A 27,338-nucleotide genomic window follows, 5' to 3' on the forward strand; every position below is an offset into this window, starting at 1 on the left:
AGTCCTCTGGAGCGAGTTGAAGAGAGGAAGCCCAGCTCTCTGTTCGTGCGTTCACTGAAATGGATGGAGTAGAGAGGAAAAGGACGGAGGCTCAGAGGAGCATCATGAAAGATAGCGAGCTTAAACGAGACTCCAGCATCCCTGAGCGCGTGACACTCAAGAAGGAGATTGGACTTCTGAGCGCGTGCGCGATCATCATTGGTACGGAAAGTTTACAACTTGTTTTCTTTTTGATTATGGTTCATTCTTCTAACATGTGAATGTATTGAGACTAATAAAGACAAGATATTCGCCATCTTGTTAGTCGTGGACTGTTATATTTGGCTTTTATGCACACTTGAACACAATATAGACTATTTAAAGCATTCTTAAATGCATGTTAGATTACCATATAGTCAGATGAACTATTTGTGATTTATTGATTTACCTGTAGCTTAATTAATTATTTTATTTAGTATTATTTTAATGTATTATGCATATTTACTATCTATTTATTGATTTATTAATAATTACATATTTATTTAATAACAGTAACTGTGATAGTTATATTTTTTTATAATAAGTATATTTAATATTTAATCTTTTTTTGTTGTTTTTGTTTTGTGATTTATTAGTATCACTCAAGAACATTGTAGTAGTTACTGTATATATCTGACTTGGTTGTTTGTTTCATTCTTTTTTTAAATGTCAAAAAAATCTCAGAAAACTATATAATCATTGAATCTCAACAATTAATGAGTGTTAAACAACAATCACTTGAAGTTTGCAGATCTTTTAAACCATTCTTTTACTTGAGTCTAAAACCAACATCCACCGTATGTAGGCCTCTCAGAGGTGTTTGTCCTCTTAAAAGGGGCCGCCGAATGAAAGCTAAAGATTGTTCCCTCCGCTTCTGATGGTATCCGGGGCTTTGACGGGCAGCAGTAAATTATTTATGCCTGCTGTTACGTAATGTCGTTGTACGAGTGCTTGAGAGAAGAGCTGCCAGGAAGCGGGTTAGTGAAGGGGGGCTGATCATTGTCTTGCCATGAAAACTCTCTCAGGTACTACAGCAGGATTAGTGCTGATGTTGACTAGGCAAGCTTTTCTATTGCTTTTGAACAATATTGGGTTCTTCTTCAAATTTAATGCTATAATAAAGGGGGGAAATATCAGTTTTGTTACGTAATCTTAATGTTTTTTTTGTTTGTTTTTTGTTTTTTTAAACTGGGATTACAGGGAGGCATGCAATAATGAAAGGGAAGCTGGAACTAGTCTTTACTCCAGTGAATATCTCTCAGACTGGGTTTATTTTTGTAAAATAACAAATCTCAACATTTGTTTACCTAAAAGTTGTTGAGCATTTCTTTCCACCGTGGGGTGGGTTCCCACTGGGGGAAAAAAACATGTTGACCCCTTTTGGGAGGCATGTTATTGTGCATAAAAAGTAGTGGGGGATTGTCATAGAAAGTCTTCATGCAAAATGAAGCTTTACCTGTAAATATGAAGATACATTTCTAACTCTGACCGATTTTAAATAATAATGTTATCCACCCCTGAAATAGGTCATACCATTAACATTACCTGAGCAGTTTAAATACACTACTCATTTTCTCCATCCTAGCGTTACTCCTATTCGTCTGCGGGGTCTGCTTTTTTTGCAACGCTTTCTTCCTTTGGCACGGTCGAGGGCGTCCTCCTGGCAGCATTGACAATCTTCATGTCTTCCTTCAGCCGATCAAGCCACCGCATCTTTGGTTGTCCTCGTGATCGGCATCTTGGGGACTTAGGCACAGCACCTTTCTGGCCACTAAATCCTTGCTGCTCCGTACGATGTGTCCGTACCACCGTAGTCACACTTAGCGCATCTTCTCCTAATTTGGGACAACACCCAGCTGACATCTTTGTCTGTTATGTGATCCAATCGTGTTAGCTCTAAGCCAGTACACATTCGCATCTCCGTGACGTTAAGGGCTTGTTTGTGTTCCTCCGATGCTGGCCAGCACTCTGTGCCATAAAGGGTCTTATAGGTCTTGGCCTTGAGGTGGGTGGGCATCCAGTGGTCGTGGAGAATCCCAGTGAGCTGGCACCATTTCATCCATGCCATGTTAACCCGTGCTTTAGTGTCAGAGAGAGTGCTGCCGTCACTGGAATGACGGATCCGAGGTATTGGTCCAGGGCCTTCTTCAGTTCTTCGCCATTGTCGAACTCGATGTCGGTTTGGGGGCCACATCCCAGGTGCTCTGTCTTTTTTATGTTTAATTTGCATGCCATGGTCGTCCAAGCATGTCTTCCACCTTTGAGTTAGCCGTTGCACATCTTCGCATGGAGAGGAAGACGTCGACGGCATAGAGTGTCCATGGTGAATGAGGCCCTTGCAAGTCCTTGGTGATTGGGTCCATACACAGGACAAACAGGAGTGGTGAGAGGGGCGAGCCTTGGTGGACACCAACGGTAATTGGTAAGGGCAGCAGTGTTCCAACTGGGCAGTGGACGGTGCTGGTGACACTGGTGTAGAGGGGCTTTATCCAAGTCACGTTGTCTTCAGGGACACCGTGAGCCTGAGGGGCATGCCAGATGAGGTCGTGGGGCACTCTGTCAAAAGCCTTCTTCAGGTCAAGGAACGCCATGTGTACTGGCTTTTCTTCTCACAGTGCCTCTCCAGGAGCGGCATGGATTGCATCTGTGATGCCGCATCCATGGACGAAGCCGCATTGGTTTGGCAAAATGGAGGCTTTTTTCCGAAGCCGGCCTTCGACAACTCGTTCAAAGATCTTCATTGCGTGGCATAGGAGGCAGATTGGGCAGTAACTGGGGCATTTGGCCACGTCACCTTTGCCCTTCCAGATGTTCACAGTGGTGCTGGTCAGCCAAGCGCGTAGGGCCTCACCATAAGTGGCAATTCGACTGAACAAATCAGTGAGGATGGTGATGCCCCAGTGGACATCCCAGTGGAAACTTCCAGGCTTACACTGGGATGTCGTTAGGGCCCATCGCTTTCCCATTTTTCATCTTGACTGCTACCTCTACACTGGTGATGGCAGGGATGGGGCCAAGGATGGATTTGACACTTTGAATCGGTGGGTGGGCAACTGGTGGTTGCAGATCCCTGAGAAGTATTCGCTCCAGCATCGTAGAATGACGGGTGAGTTTTGGAGGACCTGTTGATCATCTTCCTTAATGCATTTGATCTGGCCAATAACCTGTGTTGATTGATGGCGTGCTTTGGCTAAGTGGTAGATCTTGGTTTCTCCTCCCGAGTTGTCAGGGTCAACTTATAACTGGTCAACCATTATTGTTGGTAATCCGTTGTGTTTATATATATATATATATATATATATACACACACACACACACACACACACACCTTCAGTGGTGATTTGGTCCTCATTTATTATCAATTATTATTGATGCTCAATTATAAAAATTATTATTATTATTATCCCTGTTAAATCTAGACACCATGGTGCAAGACTTTAGATAAAGACAGTACACTCATATTACTTAATTAATGGGAGAAAATGAAATGCGCAATATGGTGAAATAAGTCACGTCCTTCTAAATGAAAGAACCAGTTGCTAATCGGTAAAGCTGCGTTAGAAGCTCCAGTTGCTATAGGAACAGTCAACTTTGCATGAAAGGGACTTTGCTTGCTATGATTTTTTTTTTTCCAAGATTCTCTTGTGAATAGGAAGTAAATAGAAAATAATTTACCAAATGGTATTATATCAAAGACACCAGTGTGATTTCATTAAGTTCACAGGTTTGCCTAAGAGCAAATGCTAATATGAAGGTGTGAATGTAACATTCAGACTAAGAAAAGGCAACAGGTTTGCATTATGAATGACTAGGGCTGTTGTGTTCAGGAAAAATGTAGACAGGAAATAACAATTACATGTGATTTGTTTGTTTTCTCAGGTAACATTATTGGCTCAGGAATCTTCATCTCTCCTAAGGGTGTTCTGGAGCATTCCGGATCCGTTGGGTTGGCGCTGGTGGTGTGGGTGTTAGGAGGAGGCGTAGCTGCTCTGGGTTCCCTTTGCTACGCTGAGCTAGGGGTCACCATCCCCAAATCTGGGGGAGACTATTCCTACGTCACAGAGATTTTTGGCGGTCTCATGGGGTATGACAGATTCATATGTGATCTTTTGAAAAATGAATGAAAATCAAATGTCCGTCACATATCCTGAATGTGTTGTGTTGCTCTCTAGGTTTCTGCTATTATGGAGTGCAGTATTGATCATGTATCCCACCACATTGGCAGTCATAGCACTTACTTTCTCCAACTATGTGCTTCAGCCAGTTTTTCCACATTGCATTCCTCCATACATAGCCACACGCATGCTGTCCACCATCTGCATATGTGAGTGCTTGCTTCTTTATTTATCTATTCGGTTAATTTATTGGAAGAGCCTGCTGTTGATGACAGAGTTTTTATAATTGTGCTAAGTTTTGAAATGGCTTTGGTTAACCTGAGGGTTCACCAGAATTTAACCTTGATTTGAGGCAGAATTTCGTGAAGTGTGTTTTTCTGTTCAACCGGGAAAAAATGTGCAAATATAATGACTGTTTTCAAACACGGGCTCACCAAATTTGGGCAATAGAACATTGGAAAAACGTTGCCTGGTTTGATGAGTCTCGATTTCACCATTCAGAAGCATGGATCCATCCTGCCTTGTATATACGGTTCAGGCTGCTGGTGGAATAGTGGTGTGTAGGTTATTTTCTTGGCACACATTGGGCCCTTTAGTACCACTTGAGCATCGTTTAAATGCCACAGCCTATCTGAGCATTTCCATCCCTTTATGACCACAGTGTACTCATGACTTCTGATGGCTACTTCCAGCTGGATAACGCACGTCATGAAGCTCAAATCATCTCAAACTGGTTTCTTGAACATGAAAATCAGTTCACTAAACTCTAATGGCCTCCACCGTGACCAGATCTCAATCCAATAGAGCAGCTTTGGGATGTGCTGGAACGGGAGATTTGCGTCATGGATGTTCAGATCCGACTGTTGATGTTCAAATACTGCCATTTTTGCCGGATCGGGTATCGGTCAGACGAGGCCGATCCAAATCCGATATTGTGCGTATACTATTCTGTGTTATTGTTAAGCCCCACAAAAGGCACACAAACATTAAGCACCATAAGTTTTCGTGCACAATATTATAAGTGTTTCGAAGCCATTATATAGTATAATGTGAGATATAAATGAATATTTAAGTCCTTAAATTCAAGATCAGTGACTCAGTGATTCAATGACTCGTGTTGCTTCAAGGGCATCATTCTGCGCTCGGGATGAGAATAAGCGCTGTGTGCCGCACTGTATTGGAGCCTTTCATATCATAATACAGGGACGCAATGAAAGATTATTAATAGCCGTTCTTGTTCTGTCCTATCTATCATATTACCTATCTACCTCATTAAACAGCTGTGCTATACATTTAAAAAATGTCTCAATTTTATAGTATGCTATATATAAAATAATTGCTATTTTTTATTTTTTATCTTGTTTTTCATGAATGCATTTTACAACAATACAAAGAGCATTTTTTCCAGATTTAGTGTTACACTTATTGTCTCTAATTTGTTCCCCACTAAACCTTTTTTTTTTTTCACAAAATGTTCAGATTTTATACAATTATTGTGCACTCGTGATTTTTCTAGACTAAATTTTACTGCTGAATTATCCACTAACCTAGTTTATAAAAGCATTTATGTCAGATTATGATCATATATTTTTTGATGTTGTTGTTTTTCTTTTTTTCAGTTCTTATTATCAGTTCAACACAGAGTTATAGAAATTCTACTTGATTAAAAAAATCTGCGCTGGTATCGGTACGGATCGGTATCGGCCGATACTCAGAATTTTTGGTATCGGATCGGATCGATTCTGAAAAAATGGTATCGTTGCATCCCTAATTTTAATACTTATTTAACTTAAAACTCCTTTGAAAGTTTGCTGAGGCCCTCTGGTGTGCCCCGACCCCTGGTTGAGAATGACCCAGTTACAGTTACAACCCTGGATTTGTGCCAAAAGCACTTGACTGATCAGTGTTGGAGGTGGCATGAGTCTATAGCATGTGATTGCTGCATTAGCTCTCTTTATTAAAGCCTGTTGTGTGGCTTTAATAAGTCATGCTCAAACCAAAACAGCAAGAGCAAGACAACGGCAGGAAAACTCAAGGCATTTCATCTCCTCACAGACCTGCTCTTTGCTCCCCTTTTTGTTCTCATTGAAAGTAATTTGTTTCAATTGGGCTTAAACTTCTCTTGGTAGAGGGAAAGTGATTATGAAAGAGTCTGTAAGCGGTGACACTGATGGATGATGAGCCCATAGAATTACAAGTCCAACTTCCCCTCGAGCATTCCCACATTTTGGTCAAGTACCACAAGCTAATCCTAAATCAGTATTTTCTGATGGCAACATTTTACATGAAAACTTTAAACATAAGTATTTGAAATCACACATTAAGTGAATCTATCAAGACATCATTTAAATGTTTCTGTTGTCTCTGTGTGAATATTTGTAGTGTTTTTGACATGGGTGAACTGCTACAGCGTGCGTCTGGCCACACGGATCCAGGACGCGTTTACAGTAGGAAAGCTTCTAGCTCTAGGGCTCATCATTACTGTCGGTTTGGTGCAGATCTTTGGAGGTGAGAATGTCACATGGATATCTAAAGAGCTATATGTTAATATGGTGTCATTAATTTGAAAAATGTATATATAATTATTTAATATACTTGAAAAAATAAGTAGTTAAAACATCAATAAAACATTAAAGGGGTCATGACATGGATTTTTTCATTACTTTAATGTTCCCTGAGGTTCACTTATAATGTTAATTTACACACACACAAAAAAAAAATATATATATATGTATATATATAAATATATATATATACGGAAAAACAATTATTTCCAGCCCTTATTCTGACCCTCTGTCTGAAATTATCCTGTTTTTAAGGGGCAGTTCCTTTAATGGGGGCCTATTATGCCCATTTTTAAGAGATATAAAATAAGTCTCTGATGTCCCCAGAGTGTGTATGTGAAGTTTTAGTTCAAAATTCCCACACAGTTAAAATTGCCACTTTTTGGGAGTGAGCTAAAAAGAGCTCTATGGCAATAAAACAGGACAATCTCACGCATTGAAAATGTCAGAAACTGTCAGCAGTGTTCAGTTCGACCCGGAGTCAGACAATAATGCCTACAGAGTCAGAGAATATATGCTGCATGGAGATAGAACAGGTATCATAGTTTAATTATGATTATATCTTATGCTGTCATCTTGCTTTAATCCACTATTAGTACAAGCCTGTTGTAGCAGAGTAGACTGAATGATGGCCAAAACTTAACTAACGAGTTTTATGAAGTTTATTGTACGTCACACAAAACATGAAGTGTCTGTTTTCATTCCAGAAAATCACAGTAAGAGCTGAATAAAACACAGTACAAGAAGTGCACATTAAATCCATAAACTCTCTCTCCAATACATTATCATCAACATTGAATTACACAAAAACACTTGTTACAACTAACAGTAAACAAACATATAGAGACTTTATGCCTTTTCAGGGGTTCAGAATGTAACATGAAAACGTTATCCGTTTAAAAGTGTCATTTACAGGAAAAGCATTATGAAATCATTTACAGGGTTTGATGCAGCTGCTGTCAGATCCAATACAGCTGGCTGCTTCATCCTTCAACTAAAGTTTCTTTGTGAACTCTCCATTACACTGTGCCTCGATTACAAAACAATCTGCTGTCAAATTTGCAGAACAAACACATAATCCTCCGACATGATCCAAGATGCCATTAAAAATAAATGTCAGTGGGCGGGGCCTGTGGTGCGATGATGTAAAACTATTGGTCGATGTCTTTCTTTGGAGGCAGTCATATGCAAATGTTTTTGCCCGTGTGACATCACAGATCACCCAATATCAAAACGAACTGTTTTTGGAGCTTGATTAAACAAATGCTTTGTTTATAATGAGGAGGACATTTTAAGCTGTAAAACTTGCAGGATGTTTTAATAGTACAAAAACCTCTTATAGATCAAAAGATCAAGGCAAATTTGATTTCTCATGTCATGACCCCTTTAATGTCATGTTATGACCCCATGACCCCTTTAAAAAAAAACACATCCTCATAATGAAACCAGATCTCTACAAAGTAGTGTTGAATGATTATGAAATTAAAAATAATTATACACCCCCTGGGAAATGTATTGACAAGACTTTTGACAAGGCAAACTATGTTATACCGATATATCAGTCTGTCAATACATAGTAATCCTTTCAATCATCTGAAATGTCATCTCTCTTCACAGCACATGTTTGTTACGTGTCAGAATAACAGTTTGTTCCTGTCTGCTCAGGTAACTATGAGAGCCTGACCCCACAGGTGGCGTTCACGTTTAATAAAGCCCCGTCTATAGGGCAGATTGCCCTGGCTTTCCTTCATGCCTCCTTTGCCTTCAGCGGTTGGAACTTCCTCAACTACGTTACGGAGGAGGTGGTGGATCCCAGGAGGTTAGTCTGATACCACTTTAAAACATGCCTGGACTCACAAACTCTGCTGCAACAATCATTCTGGCTCATTCTGAGGAAACTGCTGCCGTTCAACTGATATAATTATCAGGATAATTCATTTGAGTCACGAAATATGCTATTTCAAAATTGACATGCTCTGTATAGATTACAATCCTAAACAGATTCCTGTCAATGGGCTAAATACATTTTTGACTCACTTTTTGAACCCACAATTATGATCTACTCCGTAATATCTTTATCCACACATGCACTGTGGCTGGATATACCAATGTGAATATTATTTGTATTGGTATAATATGTTTGTTTGTTTACCTCAGGAATCTGCCACGAGCCATATACATCTCCATTCCACTGGTGACATTTGTGTACACTCTCACAAACATCGCATATTTTTCCTCCATGTCTCCCGATGAGCTGCTGTCCTCTAACGCAGTGGCTGTTGTAAGTACAGGCCTTTGACTCGCCGGGTTTATTCTTGTTAGATTATTAACACTCTGCTAACACTCAAGGATGGATTCACTAAACATTTGTGTCACTTTTATGTATGGGATTAAAAGTATTACAGTCTGCAGAAAGCAGCCAGAATTTCATTACAGTCGACATGAAACAGAAGTTGCGCTGGGCTTTTCTTCCCTATATTGTGACATATATCGTATTCTAGAGAAGAGAAGAGAAGAGAAGAGAAGAGAAGAGAAGAGAAGAGAAGAGAAGAGAAGAGAAGAGAAGAGAAGAGAAGAGAAGAGGAAGTTATTTTGTTTAAAATGATAAGGGCACATGAATTAAAATAATAATAAATGGTTTCGGGAAACACCGACTCGTTGAACTGCTGATAACGACAGAACTTGCGACCATAGTTGACTAACGATGCTAGTTACTAACGATTTAGTTATCGATAATAACCATGGATCAAGTGATGGATTTAAATACTGTATATCCATTGATTCAGGTGTCTGGATGGTGGTGGAGGAGTGATGCTGTATAGTCTTAATAAAGTATATGTCAGATTTCTTTTAGAGACAACGCCACACGATTGGCAATTGCACTGTCAAGTCAAGTCAAGTCAAGTTTATTTATATAGCGCTTTTCACAATACAGATTGTATCAAAGCAGCTTCACAGTATTAAATTAAAATAATACATCAATGCTTGTTTCTAGTGGAAAACGTCCACGTTTGGTAATGCTGATCAATAGTATTGTTGATTGATTAATTAAATTAAATATCCCCAAATATCCCCAACTGAGCAAGCCAAAGGCAACAGTGGCAAGGAACCGAAAAACATCAGGTGACCTAATGGAGAAAAAAAAAAAAACCATGGGAGAACCCAGGCTCAATCGGGGGCCAGTTCTCCTCTAGCGTTTATGAACTAGAGGTCGGATTTAACTGTAAGATTAAAAGTATTATATGAATGCCTGGCTGAAGAGATGCGTCTTTAATCTAGTTTTAAACTGGGAGAGCGAGTCTGAGCAACGAACAGTATCAGGAAGACTATTCCAGAGTTTTGGAGCTAAATGTGAAAATGCTCTCCCACCTTTGGTGGATCTGGATATCCTAGGTATGACCAAAAGCCTCGAATTTAGTGATCTTAAAGAGCGCGATGGATTATAGGGCGATAGAAGATCCGTTAAATAGACTGGAGCTAAACCGTTTAGGGCTTTATAAGTCAGTAGCAATACCTTGTAATTAATACGGAACTTTATAGGTAACCAATGTAGTGATGATAAAATTGGTGTTATATGATCATATTTTCTTGATCTAGTAAGAACTCTAGCGGCGGCATTTTGGACTAACTGTAGCTTGTTTATTGAGGATGCAGGACAACCAGCTAATAAAGCATTACAGTAATCTAGTCTCGAGGTCATGAATGCATGAACTAATTTTTCTGCATCAGAAACTGATAGCATGTTACGTAGCTTAGCAATGTTTCTAAGGTGGAAAAAGGCTGTTCTTGTTACATATGAAATATGATTTTCAAAAGACAGGTTGCAGTCTAGTATAACACCCAGGTCTTTTACTGTAGAGGATAAAGTAACAGGACATCCTACTATGTTAAAGTTGTAGTGTGAGAGACTGTGTAAATGTGGTTGACACAGATTCTGTGGCTGCATTTGTACATTGCTTGATTTGAATACTTTAGTAAAGCAGGTGTAAAAACAACACAGACAGCACATGATATCAGTGGGCAAAACCTTATTAATTATGTGTTTATGTTTCGCTTGCCTCAGACTTTCGGTGAGAAACTCCTCGGGATGTTCTCCACCCTCATGCCGATCTCTGTAGCACTCTCCACTTTCGGCGGCATCAATGGTTATCTCTTCACCTCCTCCAGGTGAGCGCATTTCTTTTTCCTTTCACCTTTACATTTACCTCCTGAGGAAACACAGAACATTAAATAGATTATTGTGATAAAATGGTCAAAAGTCTTCTTTGAATGTGGAAAAAAAAACATACACAGCTGTCAAAAAGACAGGTGATTGGTAGATAGGTGGAGGGTGGCGCTTCAGGCCAAAACACAACATGACAACATCAACATCAGTTGAGGGCTGCAACTATCACTTTTTAAATGACAATATCCTGGCTGGACTACTGTTGTCAGTGATATAAGTATTTGAAATGAACATGATTTCTTAATGTCTAGTGACATATCAGGGCCATTTTATGATTAATTGAAATACATTTCTTACATACAGCTCCTTTAAAATGTAACTTATTCCTGTAATCATGCTAAAAATTCAGTTTTGAACACAGGAATAAAATAAATGTTAAATACAGGGGGAGACAGGGGATGGTTAACACTTTTTGCTTCAGCACCTGTAACTCGCTGATTTTTTTAGCTTGAGTTCTCAAACTTTTATACAAAGTACCCACATTTGTTTACTATAAATGGAACCAATTCAGCCCTCTACAAGAATATCACAGACCTCGTGAGTTGATGTCAAATACATGTGTTCCTTTGTTACAACCTACCCCACTACGGGGTAGGTTGTAACACATGCTGGGGTAAGTTGTAACAATAGACAAAAGAAGTAAAAATGAATGCCATACCATATGATATTGTTCAAAAACAGATTTATTGAAATAAAAGAACAATGTCTCTCTCTCTCTCAATAACAGACTATGTCTGTGTGTGTGTGTGTGTGTGTGTGTGTGTGTGTGTGTGTGTGTGTGTGTGTGTGTGAGTGTGTGTGTGTGTGTGTGTGTGTTTAAATTTGTCTACTAGAACAAACTTACTTAACAGGACACTTAATAATAACACTAGACTACTACAATGTACCTAATTAAATAACATCTTTGTACATCTTTAGCTTTTAGACATGTTCTAAAAAAACATGTCTGTGTGTGTGAATTAATCTACTAAACAAACAAACTTAACAGTATACTTAATAAACACTACTGCAATGTACCAGATTAAATAACATCTTTGTACATATTTAACAAAAAATAACATGTCATTGTGCGTGTGTGTCTATGCGTGTAAATTCTTAATCAGAGTCACAGTTCTGACAGATGAATGATGCTGGTAGCCCTGGAGTGCAGGCTTTGATGGGCCCAGAAACTGCGTAGGGCGCATTTCACCCAAACCTTCTTTGGCTTTGAGTTGTTAAATTGCTCCATGCAAACCACTTTATATAAAACACTGGCAGAGACACCTGTCAGTCTTTCTGTTTTTCCATGCCGTAGTTATTGTTTAAAAACATTAAAATCAAGAAAATGATTAGTTATATTCTTAGTAAGGGGATGGTTGTAACACTTTTTAAATAAGTGTTACAACAACCCACCCCTGTCAGCCAATGTTTAGCTAGCTGTATTAGCATAGTGGTTTGAAATTAGCAGGGGGGAAATGCATCACATATTGCCTAAGAAACTACTGTTTAATCTAATACAAGTCATACAGTTTTATCTGCAATAGTACAGATACTAAACAAAATATAGTCTTGGTCAAAAATTTTACTTTTTGACCTCAAAATCAGTTCTCTTACGAGAGGTCTCTCGTACTGCGTAAGATATCTTACGCTAGGGGAAAATCCTTTTTCCGTGAGATATTGAAGCCAAAAATTATCCTTAATTTTGTAATAATGCAAAACGCGTTGCGGCAGCATACATACATAGGTGAGGCAGCTCGCGCGCCTATTGGCTGTTCTGCGGCAACTGCAGCAGCCTATCAAGCGAGGCCTGGCGTGACGCCAGACCCAATGAGGGTGCTTCGCGCCCGCTGCGTCACATCCCGCCGAAACGGGTGTGGTCTAGGCCTATAAATACCGCTCGCAGGCAGCTATTATCTGATTTTTCATCCTTCAAGCGAAGCACACGCATCGCTGGAGCTGGAGAAGAAGCCGCGCCGTCTGAGAGAGAGCACCTTCAGCGGGACGAGTCACTGAAGTCGCTGGCCGCGCCGCCTTCCTTGCCTTCCTGCTGCGCTTTCCGGCGCTTATATCCTTTTATTCTCTGTACTCTGTGTGTGTGTGTGTCGCCACACACATTCTAAAAGAGCAGCGTCTTTTTCAAGATGCCTTCCTGCGGCTCGTGCAGAGCCACACTCAGCGACGGGGACCGCCATGTTATCTGCGTTTCCTGCCTGGGTGAGGAACATGCAGCTCTCGCGCTCGCTGACGGCGGCTGCCCTCACTGCGAGCTGATGCCCATGGCGACTCTGAGGACTCAAGCGAACAATGCTTTCGGTGTGATAAATGTGCCCGCTGTCCCGCGCCCACATCCACACATAGACATGACAGTTCCTACGGGACTCGCCCAGCCCTTCCCCTCGCGGTTGACCGCCGCAGAGGAGTCGAGCGCGGGCAATCTGCCCGCTGTTATCAGCGCGCCCCATGCCTCAAATGTCACGAGCGCGACGCTTGTGTTACAGCACACCGAAGCCTCTCCATCGCTGAGCGAACGGAGCGCGCTTCGTATTCAACCCCTAGCTATTCATGCAGACGCATGGGCAAAGCTGCCCGGGGTTTCGAAGTGGGTGCTGGACATTATAAAAAGAGGCTATTCGCTACAGTTTCGCCGACGCCCTCGCCGCTATACGGCGCGCGTCGAGACCACTGTAAAAGCAGAAGTAGCACATTTACTTCGAGCCGAAGTGGCGAAACTATTGAACAAAGGGGCCATAGAGCCTCTATCTCAAGTTCAGAGCGAAGGAGGGCTATACAGCAGATACTTCCTGGTACCGAAAAAAGACGGGGGTCTCAGACCCATACTAGATCTAAGGCAACTGAACAGAGTGCTTGTGAAGCGACAGTTCAGGATGCTCACGACCAGAAAAATCCTCACGCAGATTCGCCAAGGAGATTGGTTTGTGTCAATAGATCTGAAAGACGCGTATTTTCAAATACAGATAGCGTCACGTCACAGGCGATATTTGAGATTCGCCTTCGAGGGCCAGGCATATCAGTACACAGTCCTGCCATTCGGTTTATCCCTGGCACCCCGTACATTTACGAAGTGCATGGATGCGGCGCTCGCACCCCTCAGAATGAGGGGCGTGCGAGTACTGAACTATTTGGACGATTGGCTGATTCTAGCGCAATCTCGCTCAGTGCTCATAGAGCACACGACCATTTTACTCGATCACCTCGAGAATTTGGGTCTCAGTGTCAATTGGGCGAAGAGCTCTCTGTCCCCCAGTCAGACGATATCTTTCCTGGGCACAGAGTTGGACTCGCTGTCCATGATAGCGCGACTATCACCACAGCGCGCGGTAGACATTCAGCGTACAGCGAACTCGTTCCGCTGCGGCGCATCTGTCCCGCTCAAGAAATTTCAGAAGATGCTGGGTCTCATGGCCTCAGCATCATCAGTGCTCCAGCTGGGCCTGCTCCGCATGCGCCCGCTGCAGTTTTGGCTGAAAGCGCGAGTCCCACGCCAAGCGTGGGCATCTGGTCTGCTTCGCCTCAAGGTCAATCAGAAGTGCGTCACAGCTCTGAAACCTTGGAAAGCGGACGACTGGTACCAATCAGGTGTAAGCCTGGGGACTTCCTCGAGGGTGAGAGTGGTGTCCACAGACGCATCCACCTCGGGATGGGGAGCGCTGCTCGAGGGCAGACCATTCTTCGGCCAGTGGTCAGAACGGGAGAAGCTCTTGCACATAAACTGCCTCGAAATGCTGGCAGTAGACAACGCGCTGACGCGTTTTTGTCCCCAAATAAAAGGACACCACGTCCTGGTCCGCTCGGACAACATGTCTGTGGTGTCCTACATAAATCGCCAGGGCGGCCTCAGGTCCAGGAACCTGTACAGGCTAGCAGAACGCCTCCTGGTATGGGCTCAGCGCAACCTGCGCTCGCTGAGAGCAGCGCACGTGCCAGGGCTCCTAAACATAGGACCAGACAGACTGTCCAGGAACAATGTTCTGGCAGGTGAATGGTCTCTACACCCACAGACAGTCCAGCTGCTGTGGAAGAAATTCGGCAGAGCGGAAGTAGACCTGTTCGCGTCTCAAGAAAACGCTCACTGTCCGGAATATTTCTCCAAGAGCAGGGACACGCTGGCTCATGTATGGCCCCACCGCCCGCTCTATGCTTTTCCCCCCGTCTCTCTCCTGCCTCAGGTGATAGAGCGGATCAGGGAAGAAGGACGCTCAGTACTGCTTGTAGCACCGTTCTGGGAAAACCAACCTTGGTTCCCAGTTGTGATGCAGCTAGCGAGCACTGCCCCGTGGCCAGTGCCAGTGAGGAGAGACCTCCTCTCTCAGGCCCACGGCTCGATCTGGCATCCTCACCCGGAATTGTGGTCCCTTCATGTCTGGGCCATCAACGGGTACATGTTGAACTCCCTAAGGGAGTATTAAACACGATCACGCAGGCTAGAGCTCCGTCTACGAGACGGCTCTACTCCTCGAAATGGTCAGTGTTTTCGGGCTGGTGCACAGCCCGTGGCGTGTCACCCACAGACTGTGGAGTGACGGAGGTGCTTTCCTTCCTACAAGAGCTGTTGGATAAGGGCAGGACCCCTTCCACGCTCAAAGTTTATGTGGCGGCTATAGCAGCGTTCTCAAGAACAACGCTTGGTCAGTCAATAGGAAGGAACGATTTAGTCATCCGCTTCCTTAGAGGGGCTAAGAGACTGAATCCTCCCAGACCTCCCTCAGTCCCCGTATGGGACCTTTCTACGGTACTGGAAGCCATGAAAGGTGGACCATTTGAGCCTTTACAGACGATTGATCTGAAACATCTGTCTTTCAAGACTGTGTTTCTGCTGGCTCTCGCTTCAGTGAAGCGCATAGGGGACTTACACGCGCTCTCTGTGAGCGCGACCTGCATGGAATTTGGGCCTAATGACTCAAAGGTTATACTCAAACCTAAGCACGGTTATGTTCCAAAATCCCTCAACACACCGTTTAGGGCGCAGGTCATCTCCCTGTCAGCCCTACCGGTCCCTGATGAGGAAAGAGACGCGGGCCTCCTTTGCCCAGTCAGGGCATTACGAGCTTATGTGTCTCGCTCGTCTGTTTTCAGACAGACAGAGCAGCTCTTTGTTTCGTTCAGCGGGCGTTCTAAGGGACTAGCCGCGTCGAAACAGAGCCTATCCAGATGGATAGTTGATGCTATAGCGCTAGCATACGCCTCCAAGGGCATGCAGTGCCCGTTGGGTGTCAGAGCGCACTCCACGAGAGGCATGGCCTCTTCGTGGGCCTGGTCGAGTGGGATTGCCTTGCAAGATATTTGTACGGCGGCGGGCTGGGCCTCCCCGTCTACATTTATAAGGTTTTACAACCTAGAGGTTCCCGCCCTGCAGGCCAGGCTGCTGTCGGTCTAGTTAACCAGTATTATCTGACCTGATGCTATCAGCTCAGAATGCTGCGTCTACAGAGCACAGCTCGATGATCGACAGTGAAAAGCAGTAGCACAAGATGTGCCTGGGCAAACTGTGTAAGACCCACATTTCCCCATCAGTTCAGGCCGTACCCCGCCCTGTCTGTATGATGAAATTCGCGTCTAAGCGACGCTGCCATATGTGTAAGAGTGCGGCTTTGCCCCTCCCTCTTCCCGGACTCCCTGTGAGTTCCCTGGGTGATTGTGCACTATATGAACCCCGGGCTTTCGCCCTTGGGTCTTTGGTGTCAGATCTCAGCATGCACGGCGTTTTGCATTGGGTCCCCTAGCGTAAGATATCTTACGCAGTACGAGAGACCTCTCGTAAGAGAACGTACTCGGTTACGTAACCTCGGTTCTCTCTAGAAGAGGGAACGAGTACTGCGTATCTTGCCGTGCATGCGCACGCTCTGGTTGCTTCGATGATGAAAAACCAGATAATAGCTGCCTGCGAGCGGTATTTATAGGCCTAGACCACGCCCGTTTCGGCGGGATGTGACGCAGCGGGCGCGAAGCACCCTCATTGGGTCTGGCATCACGCCAGGCCTCGCTCGATAGGCTGCTGCAGTTGCCGCAGAACAGCCAATAGGCGCGCGAGCTGCCTCACCTATGTCTGTATGCTGCCGCAACGCGTTTTGCATTATTACAAAATTAAGGATAATTTTTGGCTTCAATATCTCGCGGAAAAAGGATTTTCCCCTAGCGTAAGATATCTTACGCAGTACTCGTTCCCTCTTCTAGAGAGAACCGAGGTTACGTTAGTAACCGAGTACGTTTTTCTCTATATATTCTGCATGTGTCTGTTTCCAGCCTTGACAATCACCATGATGGATCGGGGAAGAAGTAGGAAAATACTGAAGTGATCACATGACTCATATCTTATCCCTAATTGGTGGAATTGATGGTGTTACAACTCTCCCCATGTTACAAGCATCCACGGTCTCCCCATATATTATAATAGAAAACTATGAAAGCTTGTTTCCACCACAGAATAAAACATTTAAAAAGATAATTGTGACTTTTTATCTCACAATTGCGAGTTTACATCTTGCAATTCTGACTTTATTTCTCAGAACTGCGTGTTATAAAGTCAGAATTGCAAAATATAAACATGCAATTCTGAGAAAAAAAGTCACAATTGCGAGCTTATTTCTCGCAATTGCAAGTTTATATCTCACAATTCTGAGTTTATATCACGCAATTGTGACTTTATATCTTGCAATTCTTGATGTAAACTCACAATTGTGAGAAGAAAAGGTGAAATAAAAAGTAAAAAAAAAAAAAAAATGTATTCTGTGGTGGAAACAAGCTTCCATAGAAAATGGTCAAAAGATATTAAAAGCTTCACCAACCTTGAATAACGCAAGGAAATTGATGGAGTGATGTCATGCTGATTCTGAGGCAGTAACACTGCAATGCTTTCCCATATTATTGACACCAAACTTTGTGTGTGTCATTGTCACCTCACACTGACCACACCACATCAGTTTGATACCAGGGGGTCAAAGTGATAAGCAATTTAATCATATTATCAATTATTATATTTATGATTTTCACCTGTGTTTGCTTAAAATAATCTAAAAATATCTTTAGTTACTTATTGGTGCCATTAGTCTGATGTTCCCAGACATGCTTGCATAACTCATTGTGCCTTTTCTGTGATTGGCCCCTTTATTGCAGCTTGCAGCTATATTATTGTTGTTGTTGTTGTTGTTGTTGTAGCACGCCACTAAAATGAATGTACGTCACTACATTTTGTAAGCAAGTAGTATCTTACGCAATTTTGCATTTCAAGTAATTGATTCTAGGTTTAAGGATATTTCAATATTTTCACCGGAAAGCAGTACCGATTATGACAGTGATTCTTTGTTATGCATTTACTGTTTACGTCTGCGTTTCAGGTTGTGTTTTTCCGGGGCACGGGAAGGACATTTACCCAGTCTTCTTGCTATGATCCACTTTAAGCACTGCACACCGATCCCAGCTCTGCTTGTCTGTGTATGTGATTTTCATATGAGAACAATGAGTTTTTGTTACAGCAACCAGCCTATTATGTTGCTTCTCAGGATGTAACTTGTTTTAATTTGTTTGCATTAACTTGAATGAACTCTTTTTTTTGTTTGTTTATTCTTTCTCTGTTGTGCCTCTTGTATCTTATCTTTCAGTGCACTGCCACAATCGTAATCTTGTGCATTGGAGAAACTCACAACCTTATAAACTATGTGTCTTTCATCAACTACCTCTCCTATGGAGTCACTATTGCTGGCCTGCTCTACTACAGATGGAAGAAGCCAAACTTATACAGGCCCATCAAGGTATTCAATTATATACAAATATAGTATAAAAAGCCTGTGTGTATTCTACATCCATAACATGTACTTATATGCCACATAGTAAAGCAAAATTGTGCATTATACCAGTGGAAACTTTTTTAAGAGCGACCCTTCTTTTTTTTTTCTCTTTGTTTTTACGCGACCCATAAATAGGCTTACAACCATTAACACGCAAACAAGTCAAGCCAAGCATAAGAATACTTGTATACAACACGGATAAAGGCGCATTTAACTTTATTCTCCTTTAAACCACTAGATGGCACAAAAATTCAGCTCAGCACTTTTCTTAAAGGGTTAGTTCACCCAAAAATGAAAATTAGCCCATGATTTCCTAGGTGTAATTTACCATCCTAGGTGTGTATGACATTCTTCTTTCAGACGAATACAATCAAAGTTATATTAAAAAATTGTATAGGCTGGATAAAATAAAGGCCTTCTGAAGTGAAGCCATGTGTTTGTGTAAGAGAAATATCCATATTTAAAACGTTATAAACTATAATCACTAGCTTCCGACAGACGGCTGTACGCATTGATTTACGGTGGAAGACTAACCCCTGACCCGACGCATAGCGTAATGATGAACGCGGAAGCTCAGAGGAAAGGGCAAAATTAGCCATTTTGAAGAGAAATTTCGGATCATTTCTATAGAAGAGAAGCTTCAGTCTGTTGCACAGCCCTATTTGTTTAAACCGCGAGAGGCGTCTAAGCTTACGATACTCCAACATCCTACGTCATACATGCGTCACGGTTACTCTTGTGGCGGTAGCTAGTTATTTTAGATTATAAAGTTATAAATATGGGTATTTTTCTTACAAAAGCCTATGGCTTCACTTCAGAAAGCCTTTATTAACCCCCAGAGCCGTGTGGAGTATTTTTATCATGGATGGATGCACTTTTTTAAGCTTCAAATTGTCTCCAGCCATTCACTCCCATTATGAAGCTTGTATTCGTCAGATAGAAGAATGTCAAACACACCTACGATGGCTTCAGGGTGAGTAAATCATGGGCTAATTTTAATTTTTGGGTTAACTATCACTTTAACAACCGCTTTTGATGATGCACGCGCTCTTGGCTGATCCTTGACGCGATCGCAACGCAAAGTTGATTCTGCACTAATTTGATCTAGCTATGTATACAGGGATGCTAATTAACCGGTTAACCGTTAAACGTCGAAGAAAAGAATTTTAACCAAATAATAGCCTACTATCGTTTCTTGCGTGCTTAAAAAATACTCTACAAATATTTGTTGTTTGTTTTTGAGAGAGAAAAAAAACCCAGGTAAGTCACATAAGTGGCATTTTATTGCATTCAGATATAATACCGGTAAATAAAGCAAAATGTTATAATGTAGGCCTACTACAAACATTATGAACACTACAAACTTAGCTATAGGCTATTTTAGTTCCCCTCACTCCACAACAAATCCTTTAAATTTACCAGTATTTAGAACAGAACAAGAATGAAAACATATAGCGTAAGTAACTATAAACAAGCCCAAACTAAATCATTTCAAGCGGAATTGAAAGTAACCAGTACGTAGCTCACGTACGTAGCCTAACTATCTCATTCAAGCTCAAATGTTTCCATATTCGCGATGTATTTGGATGCTAAACTTTTATTTAATGTAGGCTTTGTACTTCACTCATGTTTCAATATCGACGGAAAAAAATCATCCTCTTTACATCCGCAAAAATGTGCTTGAAAACACCACAGTGGAGCGGTGACACACTGAATGGCACAGGTAGCACAGGTACGTCTGTAAGATGTCTGCTAGAGATCTGGAAAACATCTGCAGGGTAAATACATCTGATAAACACCTTAGAAAAGGCAGATTTACATACATTCTAAACCATAAATATCTTAAAGACAGAAGACGTCTCAGAGATGTATTGCAGATGAGCAAACACACTAAAAAATACATCTTGCAGATGTAAATGCAAACGAAAAGTGTTTACTTTTATTTGTGTACACTCACAGTAAAACAGAATATTGTGCTTTTGTAAAATAAAGAAAACAAACAAATTGTCGTCTCAGTTTCCTTTCCATCTACTTGTTTTTCCTTTCGTTTTGTTAATCTGTTAATGATTTAAGTCAAATATATTTAGTGTAGGGTATTTATTCTTTTTATATAATCTATATAAGGTCTATAGACTATGATTTTATGATTTTTTGTTGTTGTTGTTATTTTATTTTTATTTTTAATGTATTAAACTCCATTTTCCTTAAATCATCCTGGCGACCCATTTTTTAAGTCTCACGACCCTCGACAGCCTGTGCATTATACAGTGCACCCAGCAGGTTCACCTGGTTTGCGGCAGTAGACAGTATTCGCTGCCAGGTCATGTTTATAGTTGGTAAATATCAAAGCTTTGTTTGTTCTCTTGTCAGGTGAGTCTCCTTGTGCCGGTGTGTTATCTGCTCTTCTGGGCTCTACTACTGGGCTTCAGTTTGCACTCAGAGCCGCTGGTGTGTGGAGTGGGGCTGGTCATTATGCTAACTGGAGTACCAGTTTATTTCCTGGGAGTTTACTGGAAAAACAAGCCAAAATGCATATATGACTTCATTGGTAAGGAGACTGGATATGCAATTTATATTCTGTGTTCTCTATAGGAACAGTGAAAAAAAAAAAAAAAACCTTCTCAATATACATATTTAAAATAATTATTTACTCAGCCTCTTGCCATTCCAAACCTTTTTTCAATGGAAAACAAAATGAGATGTTTTGAAGAGTGTTCATGCTGCACTTTTCTATAAAGCAGCAGTGGACTGAGTGTCAAGCTCCAAAAGGACAAACAAGTGCCACAAACAAGTTATAAATAGTGGCAGAGAAAGTTCAGTGCGCTGCAACTGAAGAAAACACATGCAAATAGGAAAAAAAAACACCAGCAAATTATGAAGCTGCAAATACTCACAACGCAACCAAATACAGAAACGCACTGCAAATACGCACAACACATCTAAATACAGTAACATGCTGCAAATACTCACAACACAACCAAATACAGAAACATGCTGCAAATACTCACAACACATCCAAATACAGAAACTCGCTGCAAATACTCACAACGCAACCAAATACAGAAACACGCTGCAAATATTCACAACACAACCAAATACAGAAACACGCTGCAAATACTCACAACACAACCAAATACAGAAACATGCTGCAAATACACACAACACAACCAAATACAGAAACATGCTGCAAATACTCACAACACATCCAAATACAGAAACACGCTGCAAATACTCACAACACAACCAAATACAGAAACATGCTGCAAATACACACAACACAACCAAATACAGAAACACGCTGCAAATATTCACAACACAACCAAATACAGAAACACGCTGCAAATACTCACAACACAACCAAATACAGAAACATGCTGCAAATACTCACAACACAACCAAATACAGAAACACGCTGCAAATATTCACAACACAACCAAATACAGAAACACGCTGCAAATACTCACAACACAACCAAATACAGAAACATGCTGCAAATACTCACAACACAACCAAATACAGAAACACGCTGCAAATATTCACAACACAACCAAATACAGAAACACGCTGCAAATACTCACAACACAACCAAATACAGAAACATGCTGCAAATACACACAACACAACCAAATACAGAAACATGCTGCAAATACTCACAACACATCCAAATACAGAAACACGCTGCAAATACTCACAACACAACCAAATACAGAAACATGCTGCAAATACACACAACACAACCAAATACAGAAACACGCTGCAAATACTCACAACACATCCAAATACAGAAACACACTGCAAATACTCACAACACAACCAAATACAGAAACATGCTGCAAATACACACAACACAACCAAATACAGAAACACGCTGCAAATACTCATAACACATCCAAATACAGAAACACACTGCAAATACTCACAACACAACCAAATACAGAAACATGCTGCAAATACTCACAACACAACCAAATACAGAAACACGCTGCAAATACTCACAACACATCCAAATACAGAAACACACTGCAAATACTCACAACACAACCAAATACAGAAACATGCTGCAAATACACACAACACAACCAAATACAGAAACACGCTGCAAATACTCATAACACATCCAAATACAGAAACACACTGCAAATACTCACAACACAACCAAATACAGAAACATGCTGCAAATACTCACAACACAACCAAATACAGAAACACGCTGCAAATACTCACAACACATCCAAATACAGAAACACACTGCAAATACTCACAACACAACCAAATACAGAAACACGCTGCAAATACTCATAACACATCCAAATACAGAAACACACTGCAAATACTCACAACACAACCAAATACAGAAACACGCTGCAAATACTCACAACACATCCAAATACAGAAACATGCTGCAAATACTCACAACACAACCAAATACAGAAACACACTGCAAATACTCACAACACAACCAAATACAGAAACATGCTGCAAATACTCACAACACATCCAAATACAGAAACACACTGCAAATACTCACAACACAACCAAATACAGAAACACGCTGCAAATACTCACAACACATCCAAATACAGAAACATGCTGCAAATACTCACAACACAACCAAATACAGAAACATGCTGCAAATATTCACAACACATCCAAATACAGAAACTCGCTGCAAATACTCACAACACAACCAAATACAGAAACTTGCTGCAAATACTCACAACACAACCAAATACAGAAACTTGCTGCAAATACTCACAACACATCCAAATACAGAAACATGCTGCAAATACTCACAACACCACACAACCAAATACAGAAACTCGCTACAAATACTCACAACGCAACCAAATACAGAAACTCGCTGCAAATACTCACAACGCAACCAAATACAGAAACATGCTGCAAATACTCACAACGCATCCAAATACAGAAACATGCTGCAAATACTCACAACACAACCAAATACAGAAACATGCTGCAAATACTCACAACACATCCAAATACAGAAACATGCTGCAAATACTCACAACACAACCAAATACAGAAACACACTGCAAATACGCACAACACATCCAAATACAGAAACACACTGTAAATACTCACAACACATCCAAATACAGAAACACGCTGCAAATACTCACAACACATCCAAATACAGAAACATGCTGCAAATACTCACAACACATCCAAATACAGAAATACTCACAACACATCCAAATACAGAAACATGCTGCAAATACTCACAACACAACCAAATACAGAAACACACTGCAAATACTCACAACACATCCAAATACAGAAACACGCTGCAAATACTCACAACACATCCAAATACAGAAACACGCTGCAAATACTCACAACACAACCAAATACAGAAACACACTGCAAATACGCACAACACATCCAAATACAGAAACACACTGCAAATACTCACAACACATCCAAATACAGAAACATGCTGCAAATAGCAGGGAAATGTTTCAAGGGGCACAAACAAGTGACGAACCTGGCCTGCCTGGGACATGCTTATTGTTCAGTGTTCATCAGCGGTGTGGTCACACTTTAGTTTAGGGTCCAATTCTCACTATTAACTAACTATTAACTATGACTTTTGCCTGAACAAACTTCTAATTACTGCTTATTAATAGTTAGTAAGGTAGTTGTTAAGTTTGGGTAAAGATTTAGATTAAGGCATATAGAATATGGTCATGCAGAATAAGGCATTAATATGTGCTTTATAAGTACTAGTGAACAGCCAGTATTAGTTATGGCTCGTTTCCACTGAGCAGTACAGTACGGTACGGTACAGTACGGTACGGTTCGGGTCTGTTAACCATGATCTGGCTAGTGTTTCCACTGCCAACAGTACCCTTACTTGATAGGCGTGGTGTTTCGATCGACGTAATTTTCGCGCGAAGAAGAACATAGTAAACTACAATGGATGACATACAGCAGATCTTGTTCTTGCTCCTCGACATGTTTGTCACAAGAAGACAAGCGCCGACATTAGGCTTTTCTCAATATCAAGTAGGCTACGCAAAGTTTGTACTTGCCATGTGCGACTCCTACATGCAAATGGTACAGCGCGTTCTTAAAAGCGTCACTCAGCTCGCTCTGCTACTCCGGTTATCTCTGTTACTCTGTATGTACAAATTTAAGCAACAATAAAACGAAATATGTTATAAAACACTACTCTGCCTCTTTTCGTTTTCATTTAAATAAATTAAACATTATAGGGACACAAATGTGGTTCATGCGCAACGCATATTGATTATTCACTGCACGTTATACGTTATTCTATTTATAACAAAACGATTTAAAACACAACCCTAACGTTACCTCTTTTCGTTTAAATAATAAAAAAAATTACACATTACAGGCAATATATGCATTTGTACAAATGTTGCAATAAACATCAGTGATAATCTTGTAATAAGAAAATGACAAGAAACCATATTTCTTTTTGTAAAATTTCAGTTTTATCAATAATAGCCAATATAAAAGTTTAAGTAAAAGGTACAAGAAGCTATACAATAAGAAATAAAGCAAACAATTCAGTCAAATGTCCAAATGCTGCGCTAGTCTAACATTACAACAGTAAAGTTAAATACAAATAGCCTATAATATGAAACTAAACTTAGCCCTCAGTCAAAACGATTGACAGGGAACGAATTATATATTCACGAGACCAAAGATCGCCCGTTAGGTCTGCACAAGACGAATTATATCTCATGTTTAACCACTACCGTCGGAGTCATCGGCGAACGTCAGAAGAACTAACTTAGCCGAGGAAAGGCTCATCCAGCCGGGAAACATGAGCGCCGAGCGCCCGCTGATCGCATGGATCTCACAACCGGGGAAAAACAAATCATCTTTATAAATAAACCACAGATTAGAGCTTTAAACAACTACATTCTCGCCTGAAAAACTCTTAAAATTACATTTCGTGACACAGTAACAGTATATTATATTAAACTGTATATAAAAAAATGGCGCTTCTTATGTTGTCATTCCCCTCGTAGCACGCGCAAGTGACGATTCTCTGTCAACCAATCAACGTCCTGCAGTGAGTCTAGCTCCACCTTTTAGTACCGTACCACTGTGCTAGGTACCCCAACGGAAGGGTACCCAAAAAGTGGTACGGTACGGTTCGGCTTTTTGGTACCATTCTCAACTTTTGGCAGTGGAAACGCAAATAAAAGGGTACCGACCCGTACCGTACCGTACCGTACCGCTCGGTGGAAACGCGCCATAATATGCATGATAATAAGCAACTAGTTCATTGTGAGAATTGGACCATAAAATAAAGTGTTACCAGTGGTGTTGTCGATGACCTGAAAGGTGAGTTTTTTGTTTATTTTAACATCCTGATCGTATGTGCATTGTATTTGCAGCACATTTTTGTATTTGATTGTGTTGTGAGTATTTGCAGCACATGTGTTGTCATACTGATGAAGATGTGTTCATAATTTGCTGGTGTTTTTCTACTTGCATGAGTTTTCTTCAGTTGCAGTGCATAGAGCTCTCTCAGCCACCGTAGTTATAAAGTAGTCCATATGACTCATGCACTATATTTCTAGTCTTCTGAAGTCACATGATAGCTTTTTGTAAGCACCTTTTTGAAAAATAAGTCCACCTTAGCATACCTTTAAACAGAAAACTTATTATGAAAATTCTATACTTAAGTGGGAAATTAATGTAATGTTTCCAGACACCTGATTGCATGGTAATTGCAATTAAATGAATTTTTCATTTTTGGGTGAATTATTCCATTAAATTGTGTATTAATGACTACCATGCAATTATTAATGTATTCATGAACTAAATCTATGTGCATATATTGTCTTTTTTTATATACAGAGTGGGCTACGTACCTGGGACAAAGAGTGTTTTTTGTTGTTTTCCCACAATTTGATCCAATTGACATGGCAGAATGGACTGACAAATCTTCCTTCACAAGCAAAGCTTCTGGACCTCTTTGAATTTTCTATTACTTTAATTTGGCAGCTCTTCACCTAAAGTCCAGTTTCCAGGCTTGTAGTCGTAGCAAAAAAAGAAATGAAAGAATAACCGCCTCATTTATTTCGATGGGGATTGTATTTGTATGTGTCATGAGTTTAAGTGGCACTGGGTATTGCTCACTTTTTGGTTAGGCATGTTATTTCTACTGCAGAAAACTGATTGAAAACCCTATAATTTGCTACTGGGTTCATTTGCAAATGTCCTATGTTGATACATGTACAGAATCTCTCCTCTCTTTTGTATGATGTCCTTCACCTGTAATGTCTCTCCAAACACATACAGTAACAGTTTCTACAGGCTCTGTACGCCTCACTGCTGTAAATACATTTAAATGGTTTCTAACTCCTCACAATTTTGGTCTTTAGTCTGAAATGATATTGTTACTTGCAGGCATATTTTCTTATTCTTACAGAATGTGTGATTTCAGAATTAATTGCTTAAAATTATTGACAAGGGATTGAAATTTATATTCTCCTTTCTTCTTTTTTTTTTCACTGTTGGTGAAGAACTTTTCAGCCATCCTGGGGGGAAATGCTGTTAGAAAATAAGAAATAAAATAATACAAGTGTATATACAAGATGTAAATACAAATAATACATCTAATTATTTTGCT

General features: G+C 40.8%; 1 protein-coding gene across 1 annotated transcript; it reads left to right on the forward strand.

Annotated features, from left to right (window-relative positions):
- On the forward strand, positions 1-27,338 carry slc7a10b (solute carrier family 7 member 10b). The gene is made up of 11 exons (XM_084094637.1): positions 1-201; positions 3,898-4,102; positions 4,191-4,342; positions 6,516-6,641; positions 8,363-8,516; positions 8,855-8,978; positions 10,761-10,864; positions 18,254-18,350; positions 18,518-18,667; positions 21,074-21,251; positions 26,564-27,338. Exons 1-11 carry the CDS (start codon positions 60-62, stop codon positions 26,683-26,685), a joined length of 1,554 nt encoding a protein of 517 aa, XP_083950763.1. The 5' UTR covers positions 1-59; the 3' UTR covers positions 26,686-27,338.

Source organism: Abramis brama, assembly GCF_963993115.1.
Source record: "Abramis brama genome assembly, chromosome: 20".
In the NCBI taxonomy this organism is placed as follows: domain Eukaryota; kingdom Metazoa; phylum Chordata; class Actinopteri; order Cypriniformes; family Leuciscidae; genus Abramis; species Abramis brama.

Coding starts and splice junctions, on each gene's coding strand:
- slc7a10b (XM_084094637.1), top strand. CDS start 60: ATGGATGGAGTAGAGAGGAAAAGGACGGAGGCTCAGAGGAGCATCATG. Junction 202..3,897: donor CGCGTGCGCGATCATCATTG/GTACGGAAAGTT, acceptor TTGTTTTCTCAG/GTAACATTATTGGCTCAGGA. Junction 18,351..18,517: donor TCCCAGCTCTGCTTGTCTGT/GTATGTGATTTT, acceptor CTTATCTTTCAG/TGCACTGCCACAATCGTAAT.